General features: G+C 27.8%; 1 protein-coding gene across 1 annotated transcript in view; it reads left to right on the forward strand.

Annotated features, from left to right (window-relative positions):
• LOC111634166 overlaps window positions 1-17,655 on the forward strand; it is a 153,483-nt gene that overhangs the window by 107,610 nt on the left and 28,218 nt on the right. The window contains exons 8-10 of the mRNA XM_023378870.1: window positions 6,269-6,411; window positions 6,606-6,611; window positions 13,794-13,880. Of these exons, the coding sequence (XP_023234638.1) occupies window positions 6,269-6,411; window positions 6,606-6,611; window positions 13,794-13,880 (236 nt within the window). The remainder of the gene's footprint in view (window positions 1-6,268; window positions 6,412-6,605; window positions 6,612-13,793; window positions 13,881-17,655) is intronic.

Genomic DNA, 17,655 nt, shown 5'->3' on the forward strand with positions numbered 1-17,655 from the left:
CCCCTGCCATGATGTGATTTAGATGTCCCCACCAATACAATGTTTTGTCCATTACAAGTGTTGCTGCCTGTCTGGTATTTGCATCGTGTGTCCAGGTGTTTGGGCTTTAAGAAATTTTGGAAAATCATCAATAATTAATTTTTAATAATATAGCTGATTTTATAACTGATTAACAAACAGTTTGATAATTTAATTAACAAGTCATTTATAATAACATCTCCAGAGTAGTGGTCCAGATACTGATCCTTGAAGACATCCTATATTTAGGGAGCAGGTTTTTTTTAACAAAGCCAATTTAAGCTTAGTTGTTCTGTCTTTTAAGAAATCCTTGAGCAAATAGAAAATATTTTGCGGTGCTGTGGTATCTTTGATAATATATGGTGGCCCTCAATTTTTAAACTTATTAAACGTGCCTCTGANATAAATAAATAATTGTTTCTTACAGCTTAATTATCAGTATTAAAAATTCTAATTAATCCCAATTAATTTTTTTGAATGTGCATGTTTAGATTTGTTTTTTAATGTCTGTAATACTAGAAAATGAATATATATACCAGTTTTATTTGAATATCTATGGCTACTATTTTATATTTTCTCTGCAGTTGCTATTCACAACTATTGTTATTTTCTTCATGCATATCCATTTGACATTCATTATCAATAAAATAATTTCATATTTACTTAGGAAATTTTGATTTCTAAAACTGGTATCTTTCTTTATAATGTGCATTAGCTTCTATATATATCAGTAATAAGAAAATAATAAAAAAATACACCTATTGTATATTGTGCATATGTCATTTTCTAGTAAAGTTCGTTTGTTAAATTAGTATGGTTTCAATATACTATAATTTATGATTATTATTAATTTTACATTGTTTTCAGAAATTCTCAAACAGTAGCCATGTCTATCATTCACGGGTGATTATTATTTGAATAATATATATTAAGAGAATATACTTTTTCCATTACTGATCTTAAAGCTGTTATTTTAAATGTGGGGTAACTTGAATCTTTACCTAATTTTACCTAAGTTTATTATATAGTTTAGAAATTGGATTTATAGAGAAATGAGAAGACAGGTAGCAAGGAAATAATTATTCTTATTAAATCAAAACATTCCAGAAGTTGGAACTGAGATAACTAATAATTACCTAGCACTTTAACATTTCTTTCAGCAGTTATTTTCTTAACAATACTAACATTTTTTGCCTCTTCGGTGGCCCTCCTTGGTTATATGAGCAGAAAAAATTTGAACTTCCAAAAGTTTGATGAAATTTAGAGAAAATAACTGCTGGAAGAAGTGTTAAAGCACTAGTTAATTATTAGTATTCTTATTAAGAAATTCGGACTTTTTGTTTATTAATATATTAAAATTCTTTTAATTCATGCTTAAAACGTATCCATGTAGTACTTTACTGTGTGTTCTTCAAATACTGTCTTAGTGTATAGTATGTTACATATTTCCTTAATAGCAATGATTTTATTACTTGCTCTAATTGATTGTTTTTGCCTACAGTTTAATTTTTTTTCTGGGAAATTAAGCAGATTTTTTTTTCTTTCAGGAGACAGTTTTTGTGAAAAAACATTATTATTTTTTTTAATAATTTTAGTTTTTTTTTTAAAAAAAAAAGAAATTTTTAACAATGAATTTTTGATATCTCAAATTTAATGATAAAAATGGCTTAAGAGATTTCAAAAAATATTAAATATTTATACTTAGTTATATAACTAAATATAATTAAATATAATATATGTAAATTTTATATTACTTTTCATGCACCATTAAATCATTAATCTGAACATATTGAATGTTTTAGAAGTTTTATATAATCAAAATAACATGATTTAAGCCAGACAATCTCTTCACATTTTAGACTATAATTAAGCTAAGTTAATAACTTAGCCTAATTATAGCCCAAAAATTGGCAGATCATCTGGCTTTAATCAAAAATCGGGTTTGTTGAGTTGTTGTTTATATAACATGATTTAATTTTGAAAATAAAAGATATTGTAGCCAAAATAGTATTTTTATAATAAATAAATGTTTGTGTGTGTGTAAGTTTTTCTTGTTTTGATAATTTAATCTTAAATACAACTACTCAAAAACTAGGTAAATCTGATACAAAGCTACAAAAAAATTAAATAACCAGCAGAAAAATTGGGAAGTGCCTCATTTGTAGCTCTTCCCTGCAGCAAGTGGAAATTTATAAGGCCTCCCACAAAAATACTTCTATTAACTTCTGTAATGTAGACTCTTTCCCCACAGTATGGAAGTTGTTCTTTGAACTGTAAACCTACTTTCCTCTCCCTCTTTCTGTCTTATTCAACAGCTGCGGGATTAGTTAGTCTGAGGATGCACGCTCAACACAGGCGAAAGTGTTGTCTCTTATCAATTTTTCTGTTGGTTATTTGGTTTTTTGTAGCTTTGTAATAATCTTAAATGTTTTAAATATTTCTTTATTGTATAAAGTAAATACAAAATCAATTGTTATTCATGATTATAAATTTTACTTACTAAGAATTTTTTTCTCATTTTTCTTTGACTTACCTGGTGATGGGAACGTGGTTTGGTGAGTCTTTTTATTAAAGTTTACAATGAGATACATAACAGCATGTGGATTTATTGACTGTTTTTGCTTTCTTATATAATAATTAGTGTAATGAACTAACCATTTTTAATATATATGAAAAATATACAGCTAAATATTATTACAAATAATACAAATGCTTCTATAAGCCATTAATCATCAGCTTTTAAAATATAATTATTGAGAAAAATGGGGATGCCAATTAAATTGGTATTCTATCTCAGGGATTGACTGTATTTAGTTTAAAGTTATTATTTAAATAGTAATAAGTAAATCTTATATTAAGTTGCTTAAATTTTGCTGGGCTTGCTATTCTATTATTACTAACAATTTTTTTTTCTTAGAAATAATTTTTCTTAAATCTGTTCTCGTTACAGAAATTTATTTTCTGTATTCATTGTCAGACATTGTATAATATATAAATTTCTTTTACTAACTTTAATTTAAAAAAAGTACAGATACTAGTGAAAATTACATTAGTATCTTAATATTGGTATAAATTAAATGTAAGATGTGTCAGTAGTTGTGCTAGATTTAATTGTGAAATAAAATACATCATTTATTGAACATGTGAACTATGGATATTTTTATTTCAGTATAAAGAAACATTACAAACCATTCCAGTGCTAAGTCATTTTTCTGTGCGGAAGACTGCATTCACCAAATGTTTCTCGTGATTGACAGCACACTTGCACTCTTCATACAAAATTACATATGACACTGCCAAGTAATTTCAGCTCAATTTCACCAATAACACATTGAATCTGTCTTAAGGTTAGGAATTGTTTGTGGGTTGTTGAAAACTACCTGACATTTTCAAGGTTGCCAATAATGAACAATTTACATCTGACACTGTTAATGGGACACCCTTTATGGTTATAATTAAGGAAAGATCATCTATATGAAATTACAATGTAATTTAATACTGATGAACTGTCTTTAATAAATTTCCATGGACTTTGGCTTCATATTATTCAGGAAAATAAAATATAATTAATCTATTGGTTGCGGGATTTCTTTTAGCTTATTATATTCTAGTTATAAAAATACAAATTTATCTGATTTTATTAAAATTTTAAAAATAAAATTTGACATTTTGCACACAGTCAAAAATACGTAATGAAAAAATATTCACAAATTCAACTAGAATTTCATTTAAAAATTTTATAGAATTTTTATTGTTTATTAATATAAGTTTTTGTTACTGCTTGTTATGGAAGCCAAAAATCCTATTAATCTTAATTGGAAATGTTTTTAACCCTTTTTAGATTGGCTTCAATCAATAATGGTTGTAAACTTCCAGAACAGCTGATATTGAACTTGAGAATGAATATGTTCTTAAAGAATTTAAAAGGTGCAAGAAAATAAATGAACATACCTGGAGTTTATGCACTGAAGTTAAGCAAAATGAAGAGAATTTTACTATGCAGGCTCCACAACAAGATCAACATCTGAAAGAATTAAGGAACATTACTGTATTACTTAGCTCATTCCAATTTGGGGCCTTTACCTCTCTTGCCTAATAGTCCTCCGATCACAAAGTAACGATTTACTGGGTTAAGCCTGTTTGTATAGAAGAGTGTCACTTAGACTTAGATATTCTCTATCAGGATATTTGAACAAGTATATATTTATTGCCTTTCCAAATATCTAAAAATAATTAACACTAATGATGCCATGTTACTCAATGATAATTGGAAACCTGCCTTCAATAGTAAGGACTTTATTCATTTAGTTAACAAGTTCTAACATTAGATGTGTCATTATATCCTTCTTTCACTTACTTTTTATTTCCATCTTTGCATATTTTAGCCATAATATTTCGTTCATATATTGGTTTTCTATTTCAAAATATGTTTGAACCTTTCAAATTTAAAAACACTTGTTCTTTTTTAAGGAATATAGTTGTTTTATTCAAGTTCTAGAAGTTTACAACTGTTATTAGCTGGCTGAAGCTTAAAGCAGGTCAAAGACTTCCCACTTAAGATTAACAGGATTTGGCTTCCATAATAAGCAGTAAGAGAAACATATATTGACTAATGGTGTCAAGATACAGAGACTGTTTATTAAATTTGTAATAATGGTGAAGGCTATTTTATAATAAAATAAGTCCTGAATAAATATAATGTGATTTCAAAATTTGCATACAAAATTACTTATGAAAATTTTTCCATTTTGTCAAAAGTAGCTTATTAAGAAATGCTTTGTTGCTTGTACTCCAATCTTTAGCTCTAGGTTATGAAGTAGTAGTCCAGCTGGTTCCATGAAGTTTAAAATCTCCACTGGGTACATTACTTCCTGATCTGCTGCAAAAACAGAATCAATGGACTTGTACGTTGTGCAAGTTCCTGGAAGTTGTGCTTAGATATGCAAATTCAGTTCAACACATTTCTTTTTTAGATGCCAACATTGCTCTCTTGTATATGCATTTGTGGTTTATGTAGTGTTATCAAATTAATATCCAGATCTTCAGTGAATTTGCCATCACCGAGATGCAAAAGTTGGTTAGCAAAATTCTCTGAAGATGTCTCCCAATAGATGGAACCTTATATTCATTGAAAGGAACAACTTTTTAGCATCATTCCACAGTGATGATGCCTTTAGGCTTTATATCATTTAGATAAAATTTAATTTTAACTAAATGATGATCTCATAATTAGCAAAGTACATTAAATTAAAATTACAACAGATTTCAAATTAATGGTTAATAATTTTACATATAATTTCACTCTTTATTTATTAATTTTAAGTAACTTTAATATGCTTTATATGATCACATAATAAATAAATCAAATCCTTGCTTGTTTCAGAAAGTCAACATTTTTTTTTTTTTTACTAATGTTTTCTTTTCTCTAATAAAAGAACAATGTAGAATAGATTGAGCTGAAGATGGTCAGATTTTAATTGAAAACTTTTTAATAAAAATTGTTGACTTTCTGAAAAAGTGCTGATTTGATTTGATTTATTTGCAAGATGGTCTAAACACACTCAAAAGCTGGAACTTTTAATTAAAAATACTTCACACTACTTATACTTACTCCATCACATAAAATTTAGTGAATGCACCAATGTTTTCATCCACCTTATGTGCTGGATTAAGTATAAGAAGTGTGAAATGTTTTTATGCAAAGATGATGTCAGGTTTTGTGAATTTTTATTACATAATTTCTTGCATAAGTTTATTTTACTAAACTAATATTGCATTTGCTATATGCATTTGTGTTAAAGAATGAAACACAAAAACCTGGACTAAACTTATAACTTGACTGTTTTATTATTTTGCTATATTGAATGTGGAAACTGTTTTTCTCCCTATTAAAAGTATGACTCACTTAAATTTTTAGCTTTGGCTTAACAAAGTCTTGCATTATCAGATTTTACAGATCATTAAATAAAATGTTCGTTTGTAAAGAATAAAATTTGATTTAGATTTTTCTCAATAATTATTCTCAAATATAATTATTACAAAAGAATTGGATGAAAAAAATGTGCTCATGATACTACACTTTCTCTTTATGAATGTAACCATAAATATAATTTACAAGTTAATATTTATTATTAATGACAGCAATATTGGCTTACTTAATTGAAAATATACTATGGAATTTTATTAAACAATAAAATTCTACAAGTAATTAATATTTAGCTATTATTTAAATTAAATAATTGTTTTGTAGTGTTGATCCATGAACCAGCAGTCCTCATTGAAGGAGTTTTGTTTCGGGCACGATATCTCGGTTCGACGCAACTGGTTTGTGAGGGCCAGCCGACTAAAGCCACTCGTATGATGCAAGCCGAGGAAGCTGTCAGTCGGATAAAGGTAACATACTCTTAGAAATTATTTTAAATTGATTTGCAAAATTGATACTGTAATATACATAAATTATTTTTAACATTTTTGGAGTAAGTATAACTGCAAATACAATTATTGTATAAATATTTTTGTTGTTTTGTACTAAGTTTGAATTAAAATTTTTTAACATAATTATGGTTTTCTTGCATGCTTACCTGCAGTCATTGGTAAGTGCACTTTTAATAAATGTATTCTTTTATGGTTTATTGAGTTATATTTTATATATGTATATTAAATGTGCTGGGTGTGTGAAAAGTTACTGTGTAATGATCAATTTGTAATGACATTAAAGTTACATGTATGGTACAGTATTGCATATGAGACCTGTAATTTGCATGCAATACTCTATGTATAAGTTTAATGTCATTACACATTTTTCTGCACAGATACCTTTATAAATGAATCTTTGTATATACAGTATATATTTATTGGAAGTTGTTAATAAATATGAAAAATGTGTAATATTCTGTGGATTAATAGAGTTTAAATTTTATAATCTATAAAATGTTATAAAATCTAAAAACACTCCATACCAAGCAATGTTACAAAATTAACAAGATAATTGTGTATTAGCATTACAGAAAAGATTTCTGTAATGCTGATAGATAATTGTCTTGTTAATTTTGTATAAAATGTTTTATCATAAGATGGTCATAACCTAGGGTTCACCCATATTTAAAGTATTCAGTTTTTATTTGAAAATGAAACAAACCATAGATACAACTGTCATATATTTCTACCCCTGCCATGATGTGATTTAGATGTCCCCACCAATACAATGTTTTGTCCATTACAAGTGTTGCTGCCTGTCTGGTATTTGCATCGTGTGTCCAGGTGTTTGGGCTTTAAGAAATTTTGGAAAATCATCAATAATTAATTTTTAATAATATAGCTGATTTTATAACTGATTAACAAACAGTTTGATAATTTAATTAACAAGTCATTTATAATAACATCTCCAGAGTAGTGGTCCAGATACTGATCCTTGAAGACATCCTATATTTAGGGAGCAGGTTTTTTTTAACAAAGCCAATTTAAGCTTAGTTGTTCTGTCTTTTAAGAAATCCTTGAGCAAATAGAAAATATTTTGCGGTGCTGTGGTATCTTTGATAATATATGGTGGCCCTCAATTTTTAAACTTATTAAACGTGCCTCTGATATCTAGAAATATTAACAGAGATATCAATCTTTTCTTCTTTCCTTGATGTAGAGTATCACACAATTTAACAAGGGCATTCCTATGGGATATTGGGCATGAAACCATATTGGTCATTGCTCAAAAACTTTCCATGAGATGAAATTTTAAACAAAAACAAAAAATTTGTATGGGAAATGGCAATTCATGATACATCCACTCATGATACAACTACTGTTTGATAGAATGCATTATTCATGTAATCTGGGGTATGCCTATACTTTGTTTAGTTCATTCCAAAATATCTGTTATATTACTGGAAGTGCTTTCTTATAATATATATATATATAACATATTAATTAATATTTTTGGAACCCTATCGTGAATTATATAATTCTGAAACCATTCATGCAAGTTTGATTTAAAAAACTTCTTATTTTGAATTAAATCTATATTTTTTTTCTCATTGATTTATTCATTGTTCCATATGTTTTGTTGATTTATTCTAAAATTATATCAAAAACATTTAAAAAAAGGATTGAATACTAGAATTTAGACTGTTCTATGTTAGGTTTTATTTTACTGAGTAAATTAGTAAATTAATCTTTAAAGTTTCTTTAAAAATTTGCTTATTGTAGTACTATATGAAAAGATTATATTTTTTGCTTGAAGTTTTATATACTTGTATATACAGTATAACCCTGGTAATCTTTCATGAGTCAGGACTGAAGATGTGACGGATTTGCAAATATACAAGGACGGTTTTTTCAACCTCCAATGGTTCATAAAAAAAGATGATGAGTGTAAATAACAATATGAATTTATTACCAAAATTTAGGTACAAACATGGTTACTTTTCAACATAATCACCGTGAAGATTGAGGTATTTGTCGTATCTGTGAATGAGCTTTGCAATCCCCTCTTCATAGAATGTTGTTGTCAGTGACTTGAGATGGGCCTTAATGTTGTTTTGAAAATCATCATTAGTCTCAAACCTCTGCCCTTCTAACCACGTTTTCAGTTCAGGAAAGAGGTGGAAGTTGCTCAGCGCTAAATCGGGGCTATATGCTGGGTTTTTAAAAAGTTCCAAGTTGGGTGGAAGTCATCACACACCTTTAAATACCCAGCGTATAGCTCTGATTTAGCGATGAGCGACTTCCACCTCTTTTCTTATTCATAGAATGTTTCCTGGTGGCAAAAGCTATGAATAAGGGATTGCAAAGCTCGTCCACAGATACGACAAATACCTCAATCTTCACGATGATTATGTTGAAAAGTAACGATGTTTGTACCTAAATTTTGGTAATAAATTCATATTGTTATTTACACTTGTTTTTGTTTTATGGACCATTGGAGATTGAAAAAGAAAACCACCTATGTATTAAGGGATGATTAAGAACACACACTTTGTACAGTTTTGTGTGTGTGTGTGTGTGTGTAAAGTACGAATCATATTACAATATATAAGTTTAACTAAATGAATAAATAAAGAATATTTTTTGGAAAAATCTGTTATTTTTGTCTGTTTCTGCTTACTCTGATCCTTTGTAAAGATACATTGTGTATTTTCCACAACAATAAAAGCTGTTTGGAGAACACTTCAGCTTGCTTTTCATACTAATCAATGAATTTGGATAGAATCTTAATGAGTTGCTGTTGTTAATGATTGCACAATTTCATTTTTTTTTTTTAACCTATAATTTTATTAATCCATTTATCATTAAGCACATGCTCATTGTTATATTGATCAATTTCTAGCCATTTGTATGCATTTTATTCAATGTTTTATAACCAGAAATATTCATAATTAAATTCTCTACTAAAGGTCTCTACACTTTATTCTCTGTGGCAAATTTATTAGGTAATTAATACAGATAAAGAATTAGATAAAAATAACATTTTATAAAGTCAAAACAACTAAAAAAATTTTTTTATAAAGAATAATTTGTCAATATTAAAAGCCTTTTTCATCTTTGAAGGTGATACTTTCTTACAAAATGGGAGTTCTGATAGGAAGTCCTGTTTCGCGCAACTTATGCGAATTAGTCATCCACAAGCGGGAAACCTCCATCATCTCTATGTATCATGATTGCATTGCTATATACTCTTACTCTAGATATATTTATGATATTTTCATTTTATGGCACCATGAGTCCGATTTACAACAATTATTGGATGACGTTAATAATAAACAAACAACAAAAAATATTTAATATAATAAACATTTTCATCCCTTATATTAAATATTTTTGTTGTTTGTTTAACTTGTTTGATTTGCTGTATGTTTTTAGATGTATTTATAATCTGAATCTTAAGAATTAGATAATTTTTATACTGTAAATATACAAGCTGATCCATTTTAATCAAGTCACTGGAATAACTCAAAAAAATATATCCGTACGTTTCTATATTCAACGGTTGACTCAACGGTGAGAAAACGACGTTTCTAAATGGACCGTTGAGTTGTCCGTTGAGATTAGTGACGTCAGCACTGTTTCATCGTTGAGCTCAACGGACTCAACGACCTTAAACGCTGTTGAGTAGACAACGAACTAATATGGCGGCTTCCATGAAGCAAGTAAATTTTTTGTATAAAAATTGTCGATTCACTCTTGCTGTGGACGATGTAATAGCGGACAGANGTAAATAGCAGTACAGTTCTGAAAGTAGCAGAAAAGGCAGGTAATTATAGTCAATGATGATTAAATTTGACAAAATACTAAAAACTTCAGATATAGTGTTATGTTTAAGATATAAATTATTAAATAATCATCTACATAACTCCCAAGTGGTAAATAGCAGTACAGTTCTGAAAGTAGCAGAAAATATAGATAAAAATATTAAGTTTGATGTTTAAGAGAGTGAGAATAATTAAATTTCTTGGATATCACAATCCTAAATGAACCAACCAGATTCACAAACACCACTTTTGAAAAAACTTGTAATATTTGAGTAAAAATCTGTTTTTTTTCTTTTTTAACTACTTGAATTCACTTCCTCCTCCACAAGTACAGTGTAAAAAATAATAAACAGGAAGCAGCCTACGTAAAATTACCTTACATAAAAATATTTTCAAAATGCGCTTAAATAAAATGAGGAAATTTAATGTATGTATAACCTCTACATTATGCAATAAAGTAACATATTCCACAATAAGATTGGTACAAAAACTAAAAAAGAAAAAACAAATTATGCAGGTATTGTTTATAGTTTACAATGCACATGTTTAACCCCCCATATTATTACATAGGGGAGACAGACAGGACCCTAGGTAAGATTAAAAGACGTGATGACACTATAAGTCTTAAACATAAACAATTACCATGGTACCATCACAAAGAACAGACAGGTTGATTTTACATCATAAAAAGGTCATATACAAAAGGAAATTTAAAGAAAACACAACAATCAACAATAGTTTAAGTAAAAGAAATTTGCTAAACATATGTGAAGGGATACAAATCACCAAGAGGTGGTATGACATCATCTCTTAATTGTGGGTAAGTCAAGGAGCAGTAAATCTGTTGGCCACAAAGTTGTTACTCTTTAACATAATATGAAGTTTACTTTTAAAGACTAACAGCCTATTACAACAGCAGAAAGCATTCATAATCTAATGCATTGTATCTGTCCATATGTATCGGTGAAATATGTCCCATATCATGTCTGTGTACTTTTGTTTTTTTTAAGGTGGCAGTTGATTCAATGCAAAGATAAAACTGATAATAAAACATAATAGTAATATGTTTTTAATTAATTTTGTACTTATACCTAGTTCTTAATAATTTTAGTTACTGATGAGTAGCTGTAAAATGTAAGTCAGCCTGAAATGCATTTAGTTGTGTATGTAATCAACCAAAATAAACATAAACTGTAGTTTTGGATCATTGAATTATTGGTAGCGTTCTTATACATCTGCAGATGCAGTATTATGGAATTCTGAAGAATTTTCTAATTGCAATATAGCTGGTATCCCAACAAGAAAGGAAAAGCTTATAACACTGTTTTAAACTTTTTATTATCCTTTGATTCATGGATTCATGGACTGAATCAAAATTGGTGTATTTTTTGGAAAAAATTCTGTTTAAATTTCTATACCATCATGAGTGCAGATGGACTATGCTTAAGTATTGGAGGGTCCTTTACCCTATTTTGCTTAAGAGACTAAAATTTCTAGTTATGCCACTGAAGCTGATAGACACTTTTTAAATTGTTAGAAAATATTATACAGTTGACCCTCCCCATAACACTGTTGATAATTCTGTTTTATATGAATTCCATGTTGTACGAGTCACTTAGATTTTACAAATACGTGTGCCGGGCTGTGAACGGCTCACATATTGACTGTATTATAGGTAGATATATTAAACATTTCTTTTGTTGTAATTAAATTTGACATCAAACAAAAAAAGAAAAAAATCCAAAAGTAATCTAAAAAATATTTATCTTCATATTTATGAGAATTTTTTTAATTATATCTGTTCCATACAAACAATGCCTATCTGGTCTGAGTCCCCTCATGTACTGGCCTTTTAAATTAAACATTGCTTTACTGCACTTAGTTATACCACTAATTATCTTAGTATTGTCTTTTGATGATAATTCCTCAATAACATGTGTCTATTGTCCATTTATACTAAAGCTTCTTTCAGTTATAATTCTGAGATTTTTAACCTAACAGTTGGTTAAAAGCTGCTATGTAATCATTTGCTGATTATTATTCTGTCCATCCAAAGATCACAATATTGTTAAGGAAACAAATGTATATTCTTATTTTTAAAGGCATATGTTTGTTGATTTACTTGTTATCAAGTAGCAGTCAGTGATTCTCACTTGTATTTGCACATGCCATAAGGACTGTCAAGTGCTTGTATGGGGCCCAGGGGTAGAGCAAGAACCTTTTGTCTTAAGAAGGCTCTTTTTCCGATAGTTGTTTTTAACAAATGAAATATGTTATAGAATGTTTCTTAAAATCTTTAAAACTATTTTTTTTTATTGTTAATTTTTCATTAGTAAAAATAACATCAATGGATAGTGGTAGAAACTGCTGTGCCCCTAAGTTTATTCTTGGCCTGGGAAATAATTCCTAGCTCCCCCTCTCAATGACCTGTATATTATCATAGTAATTCTTCCTTTACACACTTTGGGATTTTAGATTTAGGTATGAATTCATGGAAGAATTTTGGAAATTCTTTCAAACTTAAATTTGTAATGTCACAACTGTAGATTTGTTTGTGATTAGGATTTTGTCTTTTTATCATCTCTTGTAATTTACAGGTGTACTTGATTATTATGGCTGTGTTTGCATTTAGTTTCTCTTCTTTAATATGCAGTTGCCAAATTCCATGTACAGTTTGGAATCTGCTGAGCCATTCTGCACTTACTTGAAAGAGTGAGTGACTATTCATTTTGTTGTTCGGCTCTATGGCTTTTGCTTAAATGATTGATCCAGCTAGCAGAATTCTTTGACTTCTTTGCTGATTAAAGTACTGAAATAATATGAGGTCTGCTAAGTTTTTGAATAATTTTAGTGCTTTTGAACAAATGTAACATTACTTTTTTTTCTTTTCTTTTGAGAGATTTTAAATATTTGTATTATACAACTTATTAAAATTACTTATTAAAATTATTATTGCAAAAAAATAAATACATCAAGATAAAAAAATAATAAATAGAGAGTTTCAGTTAAAATAAACAGTTAATGGCAGTTACAAGAGAATCAAGCATACCATCATTGCCTTCAGGTTTTACACTTTTGGAATAGGGACCACATAAAGAGTATCCTCTGCATTGTTAAGATCTCTGTATAGAGAATGTCTTGTACAAATCAAATTGTTTGTTGCTTGCAGTGCCAAAAGGTTGTGGTGATAAGTTTTGTATTAATATTTTTTAAGGAAATATCTTCCACGTGTCCTGAAATGTGTACCGCACCAGATGTGGTTGCATTTGGACTGCCGAACACTTCTGTAGATGCATTAAATAGTGGTGTTTTAATCACGATCACTCAGTATATATTTCTGTATTAAATTCTGTAAAACATATTTTATATGGTACATATTCCTATTTTTTCAACATAACTGTTTGGTAATAAATCAAAACTGCATGTTAAAAATTGTTTCATTTTTTCTAAATATGATTTCTGAAATGAATAAAAAAATGGGAAGAATACATTGCTGACTTTAGATTAGTATTAACTGTTTGATTCTTTGTACAGGCTCCGGAAGGTGAGACTCAGCCTAATACAGAAGTTGATTTATTTATATCAACAGAGAAAATAATGGTTTTAAACACTGATTTAAAGGTATGTAATAAGTAATTGAATAATCACTTAAAAATTCTATTAATGTATGAGATTTGTTATATTTTATATAACAATTCTGAAATTTTTTGTCATTTTTAATTTTTTATAAATATGCAGATAAGAAACAAACATTAATGTTGTGAAAAAATTCAAAATTTTATGACTTTTATTTGAAATTTGCATGCATTTTGATCACGTGCACAGCAACTTTCGATGTAACTTAGCACTAAGTTGTTAAGAGACTGTGATAAAAAAAAAACAAAAAAGTTTTAATGATTTATTTGAAACATTTAATTTATGTTTTTCACTATATGACTATTCTAGCATTCTATAGATTAATAATTTAAATTATATTGCTCATATAATTCCTTATTGCCATTATTATTATGAAGGTAATGTTTTATCAGAGTACGGTAGAGCCATTTCAAATAATTGTTTTTCTTTAGGCATGAACATACTTATTAATTATGTAAATTTTTAATTACTAAAATGATAAAAAGAAATGTTTTTGGATAAGTTATTTTTGAAAATATCTTGGCATAATCTACAAATCTCAAAATTCAAAATTGCTTTATAGAAGTCATACTTTCTAGTTTTTTACCCTGAAAATTAAAGAAGAAATTGCATCAAATATTCTGACATTCAATAGCATGAATTTCCTATATCCTTGAAGAATCATTATGCTAATGGAGAAATTCTTTAAGTTTCAAAAATATTAATTTTTTTCATTTTCAACTACTTCATTGAGATGATCTCTAGATACGAAGAGTATTTTTTAAAATAAGGTCTATTTTTTAATAAGAAGAAAAATAATGTAAATATCATTAAAATATATTTTTTCCTATATTCTACATACTTTTATCTACTTTTCTACATAAGTCCATTTTTGTTCAAACATTTGTCATACCGCTGAACAATTTTTTTTAATTCCAACTTCAAAGAAATCTGCCGGAAGACAGTAGGCCACGCCACTTATTTTGTATGGCACGCTGGAGTTTTCTCAAGGTCACACAATATGCATCTGAATTGATTGTTGTGCCTCTCGGCATAAAATCCACTAACAAAATCCCTTTTCTGTCCCAAAAGACAGTTGCCATGATCTTTTGTGCTGAAATCGAATAACAGATTGTATCTCACAGTTGATGGGTGACTGAATTTTCTTAAACATTATAAACTTCTAAAGCTCAGCACACACAGACAATACAGCTGTAAATGGCGTCTAATTGTGCACAAAGCATGCTGGGAGCGGACACTCATGCACACTGCTGCGATCATGCATCATTTTCACTCACAAACAGACCTTATTTAAAAAATAGCCCTCGTATTTATGGTTTGTGCGTGGGAAAAGCTTTTAGATGTATTTTTGACTTTGTTTTCATTCAAGAAAGCTGTTGGTTCATATCACCTCTCGTAATTCAGGTCATGGATGCCTGCAAAACAATTTCCACAGGGGCAAAGTTTGGAGACAAATAATTACATGAATAAATTTTTATTTAATTTTTTAGTTTTTCTTTCCAACATTAGATTAGAATTCTGTATTGAATTAATAGAAAATGACAGACAAACATCCTAAGATCAAGAGTGTAAGGGTACATATCTCAATCACTTTTACAATTATAATTTGTGGAATATTGATCCCTGAGGGGAATTCTCCATTTGCCCCCTGCAGACATCCATGATTCTGGATATGCTTTCACTTGGAATTCAATGAATGTGGGAAATATTCATATAGTAAGAATAAACTTTAATATTAAAGAGTATTAAGAACAGTGAAAGATTTTAAATAAAAATATTTTGACTTCTGTATAGTAAACTTGTATTTTTAGATTTCTAGATTAATATCTAGAAATCACCAATGAGCATATATTTGAATGATAATCACAAAGCTGATAATTCATGATAATATAAATCACTGTCTTAATGATTCTTACTGTTTTTCGAAATATTTTATTTTATTTATTTTTTGATGAAATACATTTTGAATTTTTTTTTTATCTACTGAAAAACAAGATTTGACTTTAACTAGGAGTTATGATACTCTTTAAAAATATAAAGTATATAATATAAAAAATAACTAAGATAAATTAATTAAATATAAATCAAAGTCTTGTCTTATATTAATATGGCAATTAACATAATCTTTATTAATAACTTTTGAATGTTTTTATTATAAATTTTGAATTAAATTTTATAAAGATTGGCAGAATATATAAAATTCTATGTATTCATTCTAGTTATAAAAACAAATCTTACATATTCCAAACAACAACCACTAAGTACTATTTATAAATTCAAATGCTATGTTCTCAATTACTGAAAACCAGCAAAATAATTTAAAAATACAGGAAATGTTTACTTCCTTCTTAAATGGACACACCATCAGGCTATGTGAGTCTGTTTATCTAACTCGCTCAGTTCCAAGATCAAACAATATAGCCCAATGACATCTGTTTAAGATGGAAGAAAGAGTTCGCTGGATTTTTGTGAGTTATTTTGCTGGATTTTTGGTTATTGAGAATATTGTACTTATATATTCCTGTAAACTTTTTATGTAATTATACTCTGACAATTTAATGCATTAAATTCTTTTTTAAATTGTTAAGATATTTTTTACAAGGTAAATGCTCTCATGTACTACTGTTTGTTTGCTCTTGATATTATTTCTTTTAGGATTGTGTTTTGTTTCATATAAATTGTATATTTATTTAATATTTTTAAATTTCATTATTGCAGAAATTATAAATAAATTTAAATACAACTTTTTGATAGTTCAAAAATAACATTCTCTTGTTGGAATGTGGATCCATAGTTATGATATATGTTAATTTAAATTTTATAAATGTATTTCACACCATTACATATACAAAATACAAATAAAGACAATTATTAAAATGTTTTGTAAAGATACGATGTTTTTTTAAACCAAATATTTTAACTTCACAATAATTGTTTTATTTAGTTTCATGTATTGTATGCTTGATAAAATGTATATCATTTGTTAATTACAATCATTTGTCACAAACAGTCTGTTTTAAATGGATGAGTGAAGGAGAATTTTATTTTCATTAAAAAATAAAGCCTTTAAGTTTGTTAGTTTTACAGTTTATAATTACTAATTACTTATATTTAACTTAGTTTTGTTCATTATATTCTAAATCTACAGCTTTAAAAAGACGATGTCTTGAGTATATTACAAAGTTCTACATATTTTAATGATACAAAATATTTTTAGATAATAATTTTAAAATTAATTAGTCAAGATAAAATTTGTTTAAACCATTGAGAAGCATCATCTATATACATAAATATATAAAAACATCACCATGCTATATTGTTATACTTATAAATATGTAAACATGTTACGCTCATACTTGAAATAAGAAATTGAACAGATGCCATATTTAATGATATCAGTGATGGAATTCAAATAATTTAGTATAGTAGTAACCATTTTAAGTGCAAAAAAAATATATTTATAAGTTCTTATGTGCAGGATCTTTATAGTATTTTTTTTACACCAAAGCATCCTACATGCTGAAAAATATATAAAATAAAAAACGTTATTTTTACTGTTACTATTAAAACAAATATTGAAAATGGCTAAACCTCGTGATGTCTACTAGCTGCACATATCTGAGTCGATGTTAGAACATATCAACATTATTCAACAATTGGTTTGAAGTATTTTCTTATGTAACAAAAAGGGTTATAAAAATACTTCATAAAAAAACTTTAAATATATTTGATAAAAAGGCAACAATAAAAGTGTGAAGTA

The sequence above is a fragment of the Centruroides sculpturatus genome, unplaced genomic scaffold, assembly GCF_000671375.1.
Source record: "Centruroides sculpturatus isolate CEXI.00-Female unplaced genomic scaffold, Cexi_2.0 scaffold922, whole genome shotgun sequence".
NCBI lineage: Eukaryota > Metazoa > Arthropoda > Arachnida > Scorpiones > Buthidae > Centruroides > Centruroides sculpturatus.